An 18,669-nucleotide genomic window follows, 5' to 3' on the forward strand; every position below is an offset into this window, starting at 1 on the left:
TATTGAATGGCGGGGCAGACTCGATGGGCCAGATGGCCGACTCCTGCTCCTATTTCTTATGCTCTGATATTTGGGTAGGTACCTGGATAGTAGCAAAATAGAGGGCTGTGGTACCCCTGCAGGCTGAAGGGAGTATGCAGATTAAATGGTTTTGGCATGGACGAGAAGGGCTGAGGATCTTTTTCTCTGTTGTACTTCTCTATGAGTATGACTCTACATATTCCGTAAGACACAGGAGCAGAACTAGGCTGCTCAGCCATCGAGTCTGCTCCGCTATTACATCATCGCCGGTCCCAGATCCCACTCAAACTCATACACCTGCCTTCTCACCATAACCTTTCATCCCCTAACCTATCAGGAAACAATCGACTTCTGCCTTAAATATACCCATGGTCCACAGCATTCTATAGATTCACTACTCTCTGGCTAAAAAAAATCCTTACCTCTGTTCTAAAGGGTCACCTCTCAACTTTAAGGATACCCCACCATAGGAACCATCCCCTCCACATCCACCTTATCTAGTCCTTTCAACATTTGGTGGGTTTTAATGAGATCTCCCCCGCCCCAGGCCCGCATTCTTCTAAGCTTCAGTAGGTGCAGACCCAAAGCTTCCAAACGCTCCTCATATGTTAACCCCATCATTCCCAGAATCATCCTTGTGAACCTCCTCTGGACTCTCTCCAATGACAACACATCTTTGAGAAATGCGACTGAAAACTGTTGACAACACTCCAAGCGCAGCCTGACTAGTGTCTTATAAATGCTCAGCGTTACCTCCTTGCTTTTATATTCTATTCCCCTTGAAATAAATAACAACACTGCATTTGCTTTCTTTCCCACAGACTCAAGCTGTAAATTAACCTTCTGGGACTCCTGGTTGAGGACACCCAAGTCCCTCTGTACCTCTGATGTTTGAACCTTCTCCCCATTTAGATAGTAGTCTGCACTATTGTTCCTTTTACCAAAATGCATCATACATTTTCCAGCACTGTTTTATCTGCCACATTTTGCCTATTTTTCCAATTTGTCTAAGTCCTGCTGCAATCTCATTGCTTCCTCAGCACTACCTACCCCTCCACCTATCTTCCCATCATCCACAAACTTTGCCACAAATTCCAAACAATGTGAAAAGCTACAGTCCCAACACTGACCCCTAAAGAACACCACTATCTCCAGCAGCCAACCAGAAAAGGGCCCTTTTATTCCCACTCATTGCCTTCTGCCTGTCAGCCATCTTTCCTGCTATGCTACAGGATTTTATCTTGATAAGCAGCCTCATGTGTGGCACCCTATCAAACACCTTCCGAAAATCCAAGTAAATGATCTTAACTGCCTCTCTTTTGTCCACCCTGCTGATTACTTCCTCGAAGAACTCTAACAGATTTGTCAGGCAAGATTCCCTTTACAGAAACCATGCTAACTTTGACTTATTCTATCATTAGCCTCCAAATACCTCAAAACTTTATCCATAATAACAGACTCCAATGCATTCCCAACCGCAGAGGTTAGGCTACCTGGCCTATAATTACCTTTCTTTTGCCTTCCTCCCTTCTTAAAGGTGGAAAGACATTCGCAATCTTTCAGTCCTCCGGGACCATGCCAGAATCAAGTGAAAATATAAATTCATAACTAATGCATCCATTATCTCTTCAGCAACCTCACTCAGGACTCTGGGGTGTATTCCATCTGGTCCAGGTGACTTATTCACCTTAGACCTTTGACTTTGCCCAGCATGTTTTCCTTTATAATAGCAATGGCACTCACTTCTGCTCCCTGACACTCACGGATCTCTGGCACACTGCTAGTGTCTTCCACAGCGAAGACAGATGCAAAGTACTCATTAGGTTCATCTGCCATTTCTTTGTCCCTCATTACTACCTCACCTTCATTTTCCAGTGATCCAATATCAACTCTCACCTCCCTTTTACTTTTCATACAACTATGAAAAACTTTTAGTATCCTATTTTATATTATTGGCTAGTTTGCTCCCATATTTCATCTTATCCATCTTATAGCTATTTTGGTTGCCTTTTATTGGATTTTAAAAGCTTACCAATCATCCAACTTCTCACTCACTTATGCTACCTTACATGCCCTTTCCTCGGGTTTTATGCAGTCCTTAACTTCCTTTGTCAGCCACGGTTGCCTACCCCTGCCATTTGAGAACTTCTTCCTCTGTGGGACATATCTATCCTGTGCCTTGTGAACTATTCCCAGAAACTGCAGCCATCTCTGCTCTGCCACCATCCTCCTCCAACCCATCTGGAGAAGTTCCTCTCTCATGCCTCTATAATTCCCTTTATTCCATTGTGATACTGATACATCTGATTTATGCTTCTCCCTCTCAAATTGCAGTACGAATTCAACCTAAGGGTTTCTTTACATTAAGCTCCCTAGTAAGATCTGGGTTATTACACAACACCCAATCTGAGATAGCCTTTCCCCGAGTAGGCTGAAGCACAAGCTGCTCTAAAAATCCATCTCATTAGCAGTCAACCAATTCCCTCTCTTGCGATTCAGCACCAAACTAATATTTCCAATCCCCTTGCACACTGAAGTCCCCCATTACAATTGTGTCATTACCTATATTACTTGCCCTTTCCAGCTCCCTTTGCAATCTCAATCTCACATCTTGGCTACTACTTGGAGGCCTTTAAATGATTCCCACAATGTTTTATTAACCATGCAATTTCTTAACTCCGCCCACAAAGACTGAACATTCTCTGACCCTGTGTCACCTCTTTCTAAATGTGTAATTCCATCTCTTACCAACTGAGCCACACCACCGCGTACACTTTCCTGCCTGACCTTTCGATACAAAGTATATCCCTTGACGTTAAGCTCCCAACAACGGCCTTCTTTCAGCCATGACTCAGTGATGCCCACAACATCATACCGACCAATCTCTAATTGTTCATCCACCTTATTCTGAATGCCACACACATATAAATACAGCACCTTCAGTCCTGCATTCTTTGCCATTTTGAATTTTGCCTCTGTGGCACAATCTCACAAATGCAGACAGAGCAAAGAGTTTCAATCATTGGCTTGTCCTTCCTTACACTCATCATCTACTTGTAAACCTGCTGGCTCATCCTCAGCTCCATCATCCTGGTTCCCAACCCACTGCCATATTAGTTTAAACCACTCCCAACAGCTCTAGTAAATCTGCCCGGAAGAATATTGATCCCCCTCGGATTCAAGTGCAAACTGTGCCTTTTGTACAGGTCACACCTGCCCCAGAAGAGGTCCCAATTATCCAGAAATCTGAATCCCTGTCCCCTGCTCCAATCCTTCAGCCACACATTTATATGTCACCTCACTCTATTCCTATCCTCACTGTCGCGTGGCACAAACAGCAGTCCCGAGATTTCTACCCTTGAGGTTCTGCTTCTCAGCTTCCTTCCTAACTCCCTGTATATTCTTTTTTCAGGAACTCCTCCCTTTTTCTTCCTATGTTATTGTAAGCTTCTTGCTGCTTACCCTCTCTTTTCAGGATATTGTGAATGTGTCCAGAAACATCTTTGACCCTGGCACCTGGGAGGCAAACTACTATCCATGTTTCCTTTCTGCATCTACAGAATTACCTATCTGTCGCCTGACTATAGAGTTCCCCATTACCATTGCCATCCTCTGCAGTTCCCTACCCTTCTGAGCCACAGGGCCAGACCCAGTGCCAGAGGCACAGCTACCTTCCCCCAGCTAGGTCTCCCCCCCACCCACAACAGTATTCAAAATGGAGTACTTATTGTTGAGGGGGACAGCCACAGGTGTGCTCTCCACTATCTGACATTCTCTCTTCCCTCTCCTGACAGCCACCCATTTATCTGTCTCCTGTAGCCTTGTGGTGACTACCTCCCTTAGCTCCTGTCTATCACTACCTCACTCTCCCTAACAAGCTGTGGGTCATCGAGCTGCAGCTCCAGTTCCCTAACTCGGTCTCTAAGGAGCTGCAGCTTGATGCACCTGGTGCAGATGTGGCTAATGGAGAGGCTGGGAGTCTCCTGGAATTCCCACATCCGACACCCGGATCAGAACACTGGCTCTGTCGATATAAACCCTATTCTCTCTAGAGTTGAATAAGAAATAAGGAATGAACTTACCTAGACTCTGCCTGTTCTTGCCAAAGCCCCGTTTGAGCCAAAGACTTCCTACTGTGCCTTAGATTACTCCAATGACGACCACTCCACTACAGGATACCCCTCTTTTAGAGAGACTGGGTTTCTCATCGAAAATCTTCGTCGGACCTGGGCAGGAATGCTCCTGTTGTGTGTGTGTGTGTGGTCTCCAAACAGTGACTCCCATTGAAAAACTTTCTGCTTTTCAAGCTCTTTGTCAGACCTGTGCAGGAACACTCGTGTTGCGACAGCGCAGTACTCCAATCAACAACTCTGCTGAATCATCCCATTATCATCCTCACTGGTGTGTGGCACAGGCAGCAATCCAGAGATCACAACCCTGGAGGTCCTGCTTTTTATCTTTCTACGTAGCTCCCTAAAATCTCTTTTCAAGACCTTCCCACCCTTCCTATTTACATCACTGGTGCCAATAAATACTAGGACTTCTGGCTGCTCCCCCTACCGCTTTAGAATGCTGTGAACTCGATCCGAGACAACCCTGAACCTGGCGCCAGGGAGGCAACATACCATCCGGGAGTCACAGGATCTCGTTCCTATTCCTCTATGGAATCTCCTATCACTACTGCAGTGCTCTTCATCTGATCCACAGAGCCAGACTTTATTCAGAAGCATCTGATCCACAGTGTGGGAACTCAGTGCACCTGACGCAGATGTAGTTATTTGAGAGGCTGGAGGTCTCCCAGATTTCCCACATCAAAGAACATAACCCAGCCCCTGGAGTCAGTCTCTCTGCAATAACTGTGTCCCAACAGACCAGGAATAAAGAATAAAGAAGAAACTTCCCTACATCGTTGTCGTTGACATGAATCCTGACCCCTGGCTGCTCACCTTCCACTTTAGAACACTTAACATCCTTGCAGCCTCCCGAATAATCGGGAATTCAGCCAGTTCCAGCTCCAGCTGGATGCACTTCTTGCAAGTGAAGTCGTCAGGGAAACGGGAGGCCTCCCTGCCATAACTGCAAACTAACCTTGGGGAATCCTGCACATGGACTCCCAAGTCCCTTTGCGCCTCAGCTTTTTTTGTATTTATAGTCAAGCCTTTCATTTCTTCAACCAACGTGTATGAACAACACTGTATTCCATCTGCCACTTTGCCTGTTCTCCTAATCTGTCTGAATTCCTTCTGCAGCCTCTCTGCTTCCTCAAAACTACCTGCCCCTCCACCTATCTTCAATATTGTCTGCACACTTTGCAACAAAGCCATCAATTCCATTATCCTAATCACTGACATATAACTTGAAAAGAATCAATCCCAACACAGCGCGGGAAGGAGATCAACTCCTCCAGCTTGCAAATGGCGGCAGGCTGAAAAGTATGTTTGACATAACATCTCTGCCGGCATTCTGGATCAAAGTCAAGGCTAAATATCCTGAGATAGCCATGGAAGCACTGAAAACGTTGCTTCCATTTCCAACATATCTCTGCAATGAATGCAATGAAAATGAAAACTAAATTGCGGAATAGACTGGACATGAGGAACCCCCTTCGAGTATCGCTGTCTCCCATCACCCCTCGATGGGACCGTCTTGTTGCAGGAAAACAAGCCCAGGGCTCCCACTTATTCAGCGATATTGGTGTGTCGCAATGATTTTATATGTTCATATGGGGAAAATATGTGCTGTGTGTTTAATATCCAAATGTTACTTAAAATGTTATGATGCTATTGACTTATAAGTGAGTTATCATTATATCCATGCGAGGAAAATATGCGCTGTGTGTTTAATATTAAATTCATTAGATAAACCCTTTTAGAAACAAAATTGAGTGTATTAGCCACTTATCACCTATATTCCGGTTGTGACTAACACCCCCTCTCCTGAACAGAATCGCCAAAAATGATTTGTAGAAAAAAAAATCGGCACGTACACGCATGCCCAAGTCACGCAGGCGCACTGGTGCCCGCGCATGGCTTCATGGTCATCGTAGTCTTCTTGGGGTAAACATAACGTATTTGACTGCTACTCTTATCCGTTGGCAACTCTACCCCCCCGCCCACCCCGGGTCGGCCGGTCCGCAAGGATATTGTCAATAATAAACCGGTCCGCGTTGCAAAAAAGGTTGCGGACCCCTGTCACAAGGTACGCTCCCCAATCCAGGCAACATCATTGTAGATCTCCTCTGCACCCTTTCTATCGTTTCCACATCCTTCTTGTAGTGAGGCGAACAGAACTGAGCACAGTACTCCAAGTGGGGTCTGACCAGGATCCTATATAGCTGCAACATTACCTCTCGACTCCTAAACTCAATTCCATGATTGATCAAGGCCAATGAACCGTACACCTTCTTAACCACAGAGTCAACCTGCGCAGCAGCTTTGAGTGTCCTATGGACTCAGACCCCAAGATCCCTCTGATCCTCCACACTGCCAAGAGTCTTACCATTAATACTATATTCTGCCATCATATTTGACCTACCAAAATGAACCACCTCACACTTATCTGGGTTGAACTCCATCTGCCACTTCTCAGCCCAGTTTTGCATCCTATCAATGTCCTGCTGTAACCTCTGACAGCCCTCCACACTATTCGCGACACCCTAACCTTTGTGTCATCAGCAAATTTACTAACATGGATTTGTGAAAGGAAAATCATGTCTGACGAATCTCAGAATTTTTTGAGGATGTAACTAGTAGAGTGGATAGGGGAGAACCAGTGGATGTGGTATATTTGGATATTCAAAAAGCTTTTGACAAGGTCCCACACAGGAGAATAGTGTGCAAACTTAAAGCACACAGTATTGGGGGTATGGTATTGAAGTGGATAGAGAATTGGTTGGCAGACAGGAAGCAAAGAATGGGAATAAACGGGAATAACAGGAATTCTGCAGATGCTGGAAATTCAAGCAACACACAGCAGACCAGGCAGCATCTCTAGGAAGAGGTACAGTCGACGTTTCAGGCCGAGACCCTTCGTCAGGATTCAATAAACGGGACCTTTTCAGAATGGCCAGCAGTGACTAGTGGGGTACCACAAGGCTCAGTGCTGGGACCCCAGTTGCTTACAATATATATTAATGACTTAAATGAGGGAATTAAATGCAGCATCTCCAAGTTTGCAGATGACATGAAGCTGGGCGGCAGTGTTAGCTGTGAGGAGGATGCTAAGAGGATGCAGGGTGACTTGGATAGGTTAGGTGAGTGGGCAAATTCATGGCAGATGCAATTTAATGTGGATAAACGTGAGGTTATCCACCTTGGTGGCAAGAACAGGAAAACAGATTATCTGAATGGTGGCCGATTAGGAAAAGGGGAGGTGCAACGAGACCTGGGTGTCATTGTACATCAGTCATTGAAAGTGGGCATGCAGGTACAGCAGGCGGTGAAAAAGGCGAATGGTATGCTGGCATTTATAGCAAGAGGATTAGAGTACAGGAGCAGGGAGGTACTACTGCAGTTGTACGAGGCCTTGGTGAGACCACACCTGGAGTATTGGGTGCAGTTTTGGTCCCCTAATCTGAGGAAAGACATTCTTGCCATAGAGGGAGTACAAAGAAGGTTCACCAGATCGATTCCTGGGATGGCAGGACTTTCATATGATGAAAGACTGGATCGACTAGGCTTATACTCTCTGGAATTTAGAAGATTGAGGGGGGATCTGATTGAAACGTATAAAATTCTAAAGGGATTGGACAGGCTAGATGCAGGAAGATTGTTCCCGATGTTGGGGAAGTCCAGAACGAGGGGTCATGGTTTGAGGATAAAGGGGAAGCCTTTTTGGACCAAGATGAGGAAAAACTTCTTCACACAGAGAGTGGTGAATCTGTGGAATTCTCTGCCACAGGAAACAGTTGAGGCCAGTTCATTGGCTATATTTAAGAGGGAGTTAGATATGGCCCTTGTGGCTAAAAGGGATCAGGGGTATAGAGAGAAGACAGGTACAGGGTTCTGAGTTGGATGATCAGCCACAATCGTACTGAATGGCGGTACAGGCTCGAAGGGCCGAATGGCCTACTCTTGCACCTATTTTCTATGTTTCTATGTTAACCCATCCCTCCATTTCTTCATCCAGGTCATTTATAAAAATCACAAAGAGTAAGGGTCCCAGAACAGATCACTGAGGCACACCACTGGTCACCAACCTCCATGCAGAATATGACCAATCTACAGTCACTCTTTGCCTTCTGTGGGCAAGTCAGTTCTGGATCCACAAAGCAATGTCCCCTTGGGTCCCATGCCTCCTTACTTTCTCAATAAGCCTTGCATGGGGTACCTTGTCAAATGCCTTTCTGAAATCCATATACACTATACCTGCAGCTCTACCTTCATCAATGTGTTTAGTCACATCCTCAAAAAAAATTCAATCAGCTCATAAGGCACGACCTGCCTTTGGCAAAGCCAAGATTCTTTCTCGTAGTGAATACTGAAGCAAAGCATTCATTAAGTACCTCTGCCATCTCCTCTGGTTCCATACACATTTTTCCACTGTCACACTTGATTGGTCCTATTCTCTCACATCTTATCCTCTTGCTCTTCACATACTCGTAGAATGCCTTGGGGTTTTCCTAAATCCTGTCCACCAAGGCCTTTTCACGGTCCCTTCTGGCTCTCCTAATTTCATACTTAAACTCCTTCCTGCTAGCCTTATAATTTTCTGGATCTCTATCATTACCTAGTTTTCTTGAACCTTTTGTAAGCTCTTTTCTTCTTGACTAGAGTTACAACAGCCTTTGTACACTAATTACATTACTAAAGTCTCCACAATGTCTTCAGCCACCTCCTTCAGAACCCTCCAATCCAGGTGACTTATCTACCTTCAGACCTTTCAGTTTCCCAAGAAACTTCTCTCTAATTATGGTAACCACACACTTCATGACCCCCGACACCTGGGACTTTCACCATACTGCTAGTGTCTTCCACAGTGAAGACTGATACAAAATACTTATTCAGTTCATCCAGCATTTCCTTGTCCCCCCCCCATTACCTTTCCAACATCATTTTCCAGCAGTCCAATATCCACACTCACCTTTCTTTTACACTTTATATATCTGAAGAAACTTATGGTACCCTCTAATATTATTGGCTAGCTTACTTTCGTATTCCACCTTCTTAATAATTTGTTTAGCTGCCTTCTGTTGGCTTTTTAAGCTTCCCAAACCTCTAACTTTGCACTAATTTTAGCTTTCTTTGGCTTTTATGTTGGCTTTGACTGCTCTTGTTTGCCACAGCTGTGTCATCTGTGAAATTTGTGCAGTGAAAATTATGACTGAGAAGGTGCTCAGGAAGCTTAATGGTCTGAGAGTGGATAAATCTCCTGGACTTGATGGGATACACCCTCAGGTTCTAAAGGAAGTAGCTGGAGAGATTGCAGAGGCATTAATGGTGATCTTTCAAGAATTGATAGATTCTGGCATTGTACCGGATGACTAGAAAATTGCAAATGTTACTCCGCTATTTAAGAAGGGTGGGAGGCAGCAGAAAGGAAACTGTAGACCTGTTAGCCTGACATCAGTGGTTGGGAAGTTGTTGGAATCTATTGTTAGGGATGAAATTTGGGAGTACCTGGAGGCACATGACAAGATAGGCCAAAGCCAGCATGGTTTCCTGAAACCATGTAGTGTTCAGGAAACAGAGAGCCTGCAGAGAGACTTGTGTAGTTTAGGGGAATGGGCAAAGTGGCAAATGAAATGCGATGTTGGAAAGTGCATGGTCATGCACTTTGGTGGAAGAAATAAACAGGCAGACTATCATTTAAATGAGGAGAGAATTCAAAATACAGAGATGCAAAGGTACTTGAGAGTCATTATGCAGGATACCCTAAAGGTTAACCTCCAGGTTGAGTTGGTGGTGCAGAAGGCGAAAGCAACGTTGGCATTCATTTCTAGAGGTACAGAATATAAGAGCTGAAGTTCCCACCTGCTTCAAAAAGGCAACAATTTTCCAGTACGCAACTCCCTTGTCCATTCGTCCCCCCCATCCCTCCCTACTGATCTCCCTCCTGGCACTCATCCGTGTAAGCGGAACAAGTGCTACACATGCCCTTACACTTCCTCCCTTACCACCATTCAGGGCCCCAAACAGTCCTTCCAGGTGAGGCAACACTTCACCTGTGAGTCGGCTGGGGTGATATACTGCGTCCGGTGCTCCCGATGTGGTCTTCTATGTATTGGCGAGACCCGACGCAGACTGGGAGACCGCTTTGCTGAACATCTACGCTCTGTCCGCCAGAGAAAGCAGGATCTCCCAGTGGCCACACATTTTAATTCCACATCCCATTCCCATTCTGACATGTCTATCCACGGCCTCCTCTACTGTAAAGATGAAGCCACACTCAGGTTGGAGGAACAACACCTTATATTCTGTCTGGGTAGCCTCCAACCTGATGGCATGAACATCGACTTCTCTAGCTTCCGCTAATGCCCCACCTCCCCCTCGTACCCCATCTCTTACTTATTTTTATACACACATTCTTTCTCTCACTCTCCTTTTTCTCCCTCTGAATATACCCCTTGCCCATCCTCTGGGTTCTCGCCCCCCCCCCCCGCTCCTTGTCTTTCTTCCCGGACCTCCTGTCCCATGATCCTCTTGTATCCCTTTTGCCTATCACCTGTCCAGCTCTTGGCTCCATCCCTCCTCCTCCTGTCTTCTCCTATCATTTTGGATCTCCCCCTCCAACTTTCAAATTCCTTACTCACTCTTCCTTCAGTTAGTCCTGACGAAGGGTCTCAGCCTGAAACGTTGACTGCACCTCTTCTTAGAGATGCTGCCTGGCCTGCTGCGTTCACCAGCAACTTTTATGTGTGGTGCAAGAATAATGTGAGCTGCCTTAATGACTATCGCCCGGTAGCACTCACATCTAAATGGTTTGAGAGGTTGGTCATGAATAGAATGAATTCCTGCCTCAGCAAGGGTCTGGACCCATTGCAATTTGCCTACCAGAATAGGTCAAAGGCATATGCAATTGCAATGGCTCTTCACACAGCTTTAGACCACCTCAACAACACAAGCACCTATGTCAGGACTATAGCTCAGCATTTAATACCATCATTCCCACAATCCTGATTGAGAAGTTGCAGAACCTGGACCTCTGTACCTCCCTCTGTAATTGGGGGGGGGGGGAGGAGGGGGGCTACTGCACAGGACCGAAAGCTGCAGAGGGTTGTAAAATTAATCATTCCATTTTGGGTAGTAGCCTACAAAGTACCCAGGACGTCTTCAAGGAGCAGTGTCTCGGAAAGGCAGCATCCTTTATTAAGGACCTGCAGCACCCAGGGCATGCCCTTTTCTCACTGTTACCATCAGGTAGGCGGTACAGAAGCCTGAAGGCACACACTCAGCGATTCAGGAACAGCTTCTTCCCCTCTGCCATCCGATTTCCAAATGGACACTACCTTACTTATTTTTTAAAAAAAATATACAGTATTTCAACAAATACACTCAAAAACTTCTATAGATGTGCCGCGGAGAGCATTCTGACAGGCTGTCTGGCATTGGGGGGGGGGGGGGTGAAACCGCACAGAACCGAAAGCTGCAGAGGATTGTAAATTTAGCCCCAAAGAGACAGGCAACCTACCTACAGGTCCAGGTCCATCCCTGAAACTCATGTACCCCGGGAAGGACTCAGGCTGGTCAGATGTGAAGTGGTTTTCCACAGCAACGTTCCTTCTGAGAGGGCCTGATCCTCTGGGACCAACTTCCCATGATACCGGAACTGGAAAACAAACCAGCGTGCACTGCGTTAAATACAAGCAGGTAACACAAAACATTCCCAGCCACACGTCCAAGCTGCTCATATCTCCCAAGACCAATCCTCTCCACAGATCCTTCTGCAGCAGCCACACCGAGGGGAGGTGGAGGGGCTGTTAAAGTGTTGGGAGGGGGAGGTTAGCAGATCAATCCTCACCCTCACCCCCAGAGGATCCTGGGTGGGAATAGAAACATAGAAAACCTACAGCACAATACAGGCCCTTCCGCCCACAATGCTGTGCCGAACATGTACTTACTTTAGAAATTACCTTAGAAATAGCTCTCTATTTTTCTAAGTTCCATGTACCTATTCAGGAGTCTCTTTAAAAGACCCTATCGTATCCACCTCCACTACCGTCACCAGCAGCCCATTCCACACACTCACTACTCTGTGTAAAAGATCTACCCCAATATTTCCTCTGTACCTACTTCCAAGCACCTTAAAACTGTGCCTTCTCATGTTAGCCATTTCAGCCCTGGGAAAAAGCCTCTGACTATCCACACGATCAATGCTTCCCATTATCTTATACACCTTTATCAGGTCACCTCTCATCCTCCATCACTCCAAGGAGAAAAGGCCGAGTTCACTCAACCTATTCTCAAAGGCATGCTCTCCAATCCAAGCAACATCCTTGTAAATCTCCTCTGCACCCTTTCTATGGTTTCCACATCTTTCCTGTAGTGAGGTGACCAGAAGTGAGCACTGTCCAAGTGGGGTCTGACCAGGGTCCATTATAGCTGTAACATTACCTCTCGGCTCTTGAACTCAATCCCACAGTTGATACACCGTACACCTTCTTAACCACAGAGTCAACCTGCACAGCAGCTTCGAGTGTCCTTTGGACTTGGACCCCAAGATCCCTCTGATCCTCCACACTGCCAAGAGTCTTACCATTAATACTATATTCTGCCATCATATTTGACCTACCAAAATGAACCACCTCACACCTGTCTGGGTTGAACTCCATCTGCCACTTTTCAGCCCAGTTTTGCATCCTATCAATGTCCTGTTGTAACCTCTGACAGCACTCCACACTATCCACAACACCCCCAACCTTTGTGTCATCAGCAAACTTACTGACCCATCTCTCCACTTCCTCATGCAGGTCATTTATAAAAATCACAAAGAGTAAGGGTCCCAGAACAGATCCCTGAGGCACACCACTGGTCACTGACCTCCATGCAGAATATGACCCGTCTACAACCACACTTTGCCTTCTGTGGGCAAGCCAGTTCTGGATCCACAGAGCAATGTCCCCTTGGATCCCATGCCTCCTTACTTTCTCAATAAGTCTTGCATGGGGTACCTTATCAAATGCCTTGCTGAAATCCATAAACACGACATCTCTGTGGACACAAAAAAGAAGCAACGATGGTAGTTTGCCTCCTAGGTGCCAGGGTTCGTGATGTTTCTGAGCATGTCCACAATATCCTGAAATGGGAGGGTGAGCAGCCAGAGGTTGTGGTACATATTGGTACCAATGACATAGGAGGGAAAAAGGTGGCAGTCCTGAAAGCAGAATACAGGGAGTTAGGAAGGAAGCTGAGAAGCAGGACCTCAAAGGTAGTAATCTCAGGTCTGCTGCCTGTGCCATGCAACAGCGAGTATAGGAATAGAATGATTCCTATACTGGTTCTTTTCAGATTTGTTGCCAGTGACGAGTGGTAATCCACAGAGGTCAGTGTTGGGACCACTTCTTTTTATGCTTTATATAAATGATTTAGATGATGGAATAGATGGCTTTGTTGCCAAGTTTGCAGATGACACAAAGTTTGGTGGTGTTGAGGAAACAGGTAGGAAGCTCACGAGGATGATTCCAGAAATGAAAGGGTTATCATACGAGGAACGTCAGATGATGGAGGGGCAGGTGGTGTTGAGGAAACAGGTAGGCTGTAGAAGGACAGACAGATTAGGAGAATGGGCAAGAAAGTGACAAATGAAATACAATGTTGGAAAATGCATGGTCATGTACTTTGGAAGTAGAAATAAAGGTGCTGACTCTTTTCTAAATGGGGAAAAATTCCAGGAATCTGAGGTGCAGAGGGACTTGGGAGTCCTTGTGCAGAACACCCTGAAAGTTAACCTGCAGGTTGAGTCGGTGATGAGAAAGGCAAATGTCACATTAGCATTCATTTCGAAAGGTCTAGAATACAAGAGCAAGGATGTGATGCAGAAGCCACTGGTGAGGCCTCACCTTGAATATTGTGAACAGTTTTGGGCTCCTCATCTTAGAAAAGATGTGCTGGCTTTGAGAGGGTTCAGAGGAGATTCACAAGGATGATTCCAGGAATGAAAGGGTTATCATAGAAGGAACGTTTGATGGCTCTGGGTCTGTACTCGCTGTAATTTAGAAAGGTGAGCAGGGAATCTGATTGAAACCTTTTGAATATTGAAAGGCCAAGAAAGAGTAAATGTGGAAAGGATGTTTCCCATGGTGGGAGAGTCTAGGACAAGAGGGCATAGCCTCAGGATAGAGGGGCACCCTTTCAAAACAGAGATGTGGAGAAATTTCTTTAGCCAGAGGGTGATGAATTTGAGGAATTTGTTGCCACATGCAGCTGTGGAGGCCAGATTGTTGGGTGTATTTAATGCAGAGATTGATAGGTTCTTGATTGGACATGGCATCAAAGGTTACGGGGAGAAGGCCGGGAACTGGGGTTGAGGAGGAGATAGAAATAGAGTATCAACCATAATTGAATGGCGGAGCAGACTCGATGGGCCAGATGGCCTAATTCTGCTTCTATGTCCTATGGTCTAATGAAGTGGAGGATAAATGTGTGGCTGAAGGATCGGAACAGGGATCAGGGATTCAGATTTTTGGATTGTTGGGACCTAGTCTGCGGCAGGTGTGATCTGTACAAAAAGGACGGGTTGCACTTGAATCCCAGGGAGACCAATAACCTGGCGGGGAGGTTTGCTAAGGCTATTGCGGAGAGTTTAAACTAGATTTACGGGGGTGGGAACCGAAGGGAAGAGGCAGAGGACGGGGAGGTTGGAGCACAAGTAGAGACAGCTTGTAGGGAGTTTGTGAGGAAGGAGAGGCAGTTGTTAGAGCAAAGATGCATTCAGCCTGATGGTTTGAGATGTGTCTATTTTAATGCAAGGAGTATCGCAAGCAAGGCAGATGAACTTGGAGCATGCATCAATACGTGGGACTGTGACGTTCTGGCCATTACAGAGACTTGGATGTCACAGGAGCAGGAATGGCTGCAGAGTGTGCCAGGCTTTAGATGTTTCAAAAAGAACAGAGAGGGAGGCAAAGGAGGTGAGGGTGTGGCATTGCTAATTAGGGATAGTGTCACAGTTGCAGAAAAGGTGGAAGTCATGGAGGGATCGTCTGAGTCATTGTGAGTGGAAGTCAGAAACAGGAAGGGGGCAATAACTCTACTGGGTACTTTTTTATAGACCACCTCCAATAGTAACAGAGATAGAAGAGCACATAGGGAGGCAAATTCTGGAACGGTGCAATAACAATTGGGTTGTTGTGATGGGAAATTTTAATATTGATTGGCATCTCCTTAGTGCAAGGCATTTAAATGGGGTGAAATTTGTTTTGTGTGTTCAGGAAGGTTTCCTGACGCAATATGAAGATAAGCCTACAAGAGGAGAGGCTGTACTTGACCTGCTATGGGGAAATGAACCTGGTCAGGTGTCAGATCTTTCAGTGGGAGAACACTTTGCCAGTAGTGATCACAACTCTATCTCCTCTACCTTAGCGCTGGAGAGGGATAAGAGCAGACGATTTGGGAATAATTGGGGTAGGGGGAAATATGATGCTATTAAGCAGGAACTTGGGAGCTTAAATTGGGAGCAGATGTTCTCAGGGAAATGCACAGCAGAAATGTGGCAATTGTTCAGGGAACATGGAGTTCTGCATAGGTATATTTCATTGAGGCAGAGAAAGGACGGTAGGGTAAAAGAACCGGGGTGTACAAGGTATGTAGAAAATCTAGTTAAGAAGAAAAGAAAAGCTTATGAAAGGTTCAAGAAACTAGGTACTGTTAGAGCTCCAGAAAATTACAAGGTTGCTAGGAAGGAGTTTATGAATGGAATTAGGAGAGCCAGAAGGGGCCATGAGAAGGCCTTACTAAGCAGGATTAAGTAAAACCCCAAGACATTCTGCAAGTAATTAAAGAGGAAGAGGATGAGCCGTGTGAGAATAGGACCAATCAGGAGCGAGGGAGGAAACGTGTACATGGAATCAGAGGAGGTAGTGGAGGTAATTAATGAATACTTTGCTTCAGTATTCACCAGGGAAAAAGACCTTGGCACTTGTGGGGATGACTTACAGTGGACTGAAACACTTGAGCAAATAGTCATTAAGAAACAGGATGTGCTGGAGCTTTTGAAAAGCATTGAGTTAGATAAGTCACCGGGACCAGACGAGATATACCCCAGGCTACTGTGGGAAGCGAGGGAGGAGATTGCTGAGTCTCTTGCGATGATAAGTGAAGGCTGATTTATACTTGTGCGTCAACTTGACGCCGTAGGTACAGCGTCGCCGCAAACCCTACGCAGAGCCTACGAGGATCCCTACGCCGTAGCCTGACGCGCACCTCTGCCAAAATGTAACTACGCGTCGCAGCAACGCAGACCACAACAACTGAGATTGGTCCTCCTGGCCGCATCGCATTTCCTCCTGTGCTACAATAGCTTCCCATTGGGCGACTGAAGGGCAGGGAAGGAACTCTGGCTGCAGTGCTTTCCATAAAGCTTTACAGGCCTCCGAAATTATGGAGGACACATTTCGCTTTTACGAAAAAGGACGCTCGCTTTAAACTTGTTTACCCCGAAAAAGACTACCATGAAGCCTTGTGCGGGCAGGTGTGTATGCATGCGCGACGTGTGCGAATTGCAGAGCAACGCAGACACACCAACGCACAAGTATAAATGCTGACAACGCGTGTAGGTTACAGCATCAAGTTGACACACAAGTATAAATCAGCCTTTACCTATCAGCCTTTAATTTTCAGGCTGTTATGCGCAAGGACTCCCAAGTCCCTTTGCATCTCAGATTTTTGGATTTTCTCCCTGTTTAGAAAATAGTCCGCACATTTATTTCTAGAAGCAAAGTGCATGACCATGCATTTTCCAACATTATATTTCATTTGTCACTTTCTTGCCCATTCCCCTAATCTGTCTAAGCCCTTCTGCATCCTACCTGTTTCCTCAACACTACCTGCCCCTCCTCCATCTGACATTCCTCATATGATAACCCTTTCATTTCTGGAATCATCCTCGTGAGCCTCCTTTGGACCCTCTCCAATGCCAGCACATCTTTTCTGAGATATGGGGCCCCAAACTGTTGATAATACTCAAAGTGCAGCCCAACTAGTGCCTTATAAAGCCTCAGCATTATTTCCTTGTTTTTATATTCTATTCCCATTGAAATGAATGCCAACATTGCATTTGCCTTCTTTACCACAGACTCAACCTGTAAATTAACCTTCTGGGAGTCTTGCATGAGGACTTCTGTCCCTCTGCACCTCTGATGTTTGAACCTTCTCCCCATTTAGATAATAGTCCACACTATCGTTCCTTTTTCCAAAGTGCATTATCATACATTTCCCAACACTGTATTCCATCTGTCACATTTTGCCTATTCTTCCAATTTGTCCAAGTCCTGCTGCAATCGCATTGTTTCTTCAGCACTATCTACCCCCTCCAATTATCTTTGAATCATCTGCATACTTTGCCACAGAGCCATCAATTCCATTATCTGAATCACTGACAAACAACGTGAAAAGTAGTTGTCCCAATACTGACCCCCGAGGACCATCAGTAGTCACCGGTCGGTCAGTCAGTCAGTGGGTGCCGTCCCGAATCCGGGTTTGGCAGCTATGCACCTCCATCTTCTTCGATCTTGCGACAGCACCGAGTACAGCCTCTCCTCCAGTTTGTTCTCGCTGGCCACCTTGGCACTGCCTGCCGCCGCCTCCGCTGAACTCGAGCCCGAGGCCATGTCGGCCTCCAGCCGCGGCCGCTTCTTCGAGCTCGGCCCTTCCTTAGGCGGAGGCCTTGGACAGGTCCAGTGCCCAAGTTCATCATGTCTCTTCTAACTGGGTGCATAGCATACGATTCGTAGACACGTGGTGAGGCTTTAATCTCTTCCGCGGAAGATGGCCGTTGGCTCACAAGGAGCTCATCCGCCCTTTGTCAGGTCTTGTTTTTTTCAGTCCTGCTGGGTGTCCTCACACCATCCTCACCAGACTAAGTCCGGTGGAGGAGCTGGCCAAGTTGCCGACCACTCGATCATGGCCCCCGGGCGGGCGCCCGCCCCCACCGAATCTCTCCAAGCTCCCAGTGCCCAACCGAAAACCATGGTCGAGCGGCCAGCAACCAAACTGGAAGTCCTATCTGCTTCAAAAAATTGAAGTCATTGGCAGCCAATCAAAAAAGCCCTTTTTATTCCCACTCCCTGCCTCCTGCCTGTCAGCTATTCTGCTATTCTTGCCAGTATCTTTCCTGTAACACCATAGGATTTTATCTTGTTAAGCAGCCTCATGTGTGGCACCTTATCAAATGCCTTCTGAAAATCAAAGTAAATGTCTACCCTGCTTGTATCTTCCTCGAAGGACTCTAACGGATTTGTCAGGCAAGATTTCCCTTGACAGAAACCATGCTGACTTTGACTTATTTTATCATTAGTCTCCTAGTACCTCAAAACCTCACCTTTGATAATAGACTCCAACACTTTCCCAACCACTGAGGTTAGGCCAACTGACCTATAATTTCCTTTCTTTTGCCTTCCTCCCTTCTTGAAGAGTGGAGTGACATTTGCAATCTTCCAATCCTCCGGGACTATGCCAGAATCAAGTGATTGTTGAAAGATCATGACCAATGCAT

The 18,669-nt window shown here is 46.1% G+C and overlaps 1 protein-coding gene across 3 annotated transcripts in view; it reads right to left on the reverse strand.

The window, feature by feature from the left end:
- fam113 (family with sequence similarity 113) overlaps window positions 1-18,669 on the reverse strand; it is an 83,505-nt gene that overhangs the window by 26,009 nt on the left and 38,827 nt on the right. For all 3 annotated transcript variants that reach the window (XM_072256854.1, XM_072256855.1, XM_072256853.1), the window contains exon 7: window positions 11,650-11,787. In XM_072256854.1, coding sequence (XP_072112955.1) covers window positions 11,650-11,787 — 138 coding nt within the window. The remainder of the gene's footprint in view (window positions 1-11,649; window positions 11,788-18,669) is intronic.

This window comes from Mobula birostris, chromosome 4 (genome assembly GCF_030028105.1).
Source record: "Mobula birostris isolate sMobBir1 chromosome 4, sMobBir1.hap1, whole genome shotgun sequence".
Classification (NCBI taxonomy): Eukaryota; Metazoa; Chordata; class Chondrichthyes; order Myliobatiformes; family Myliobatidae; genus Mobula; species Mobula birostris.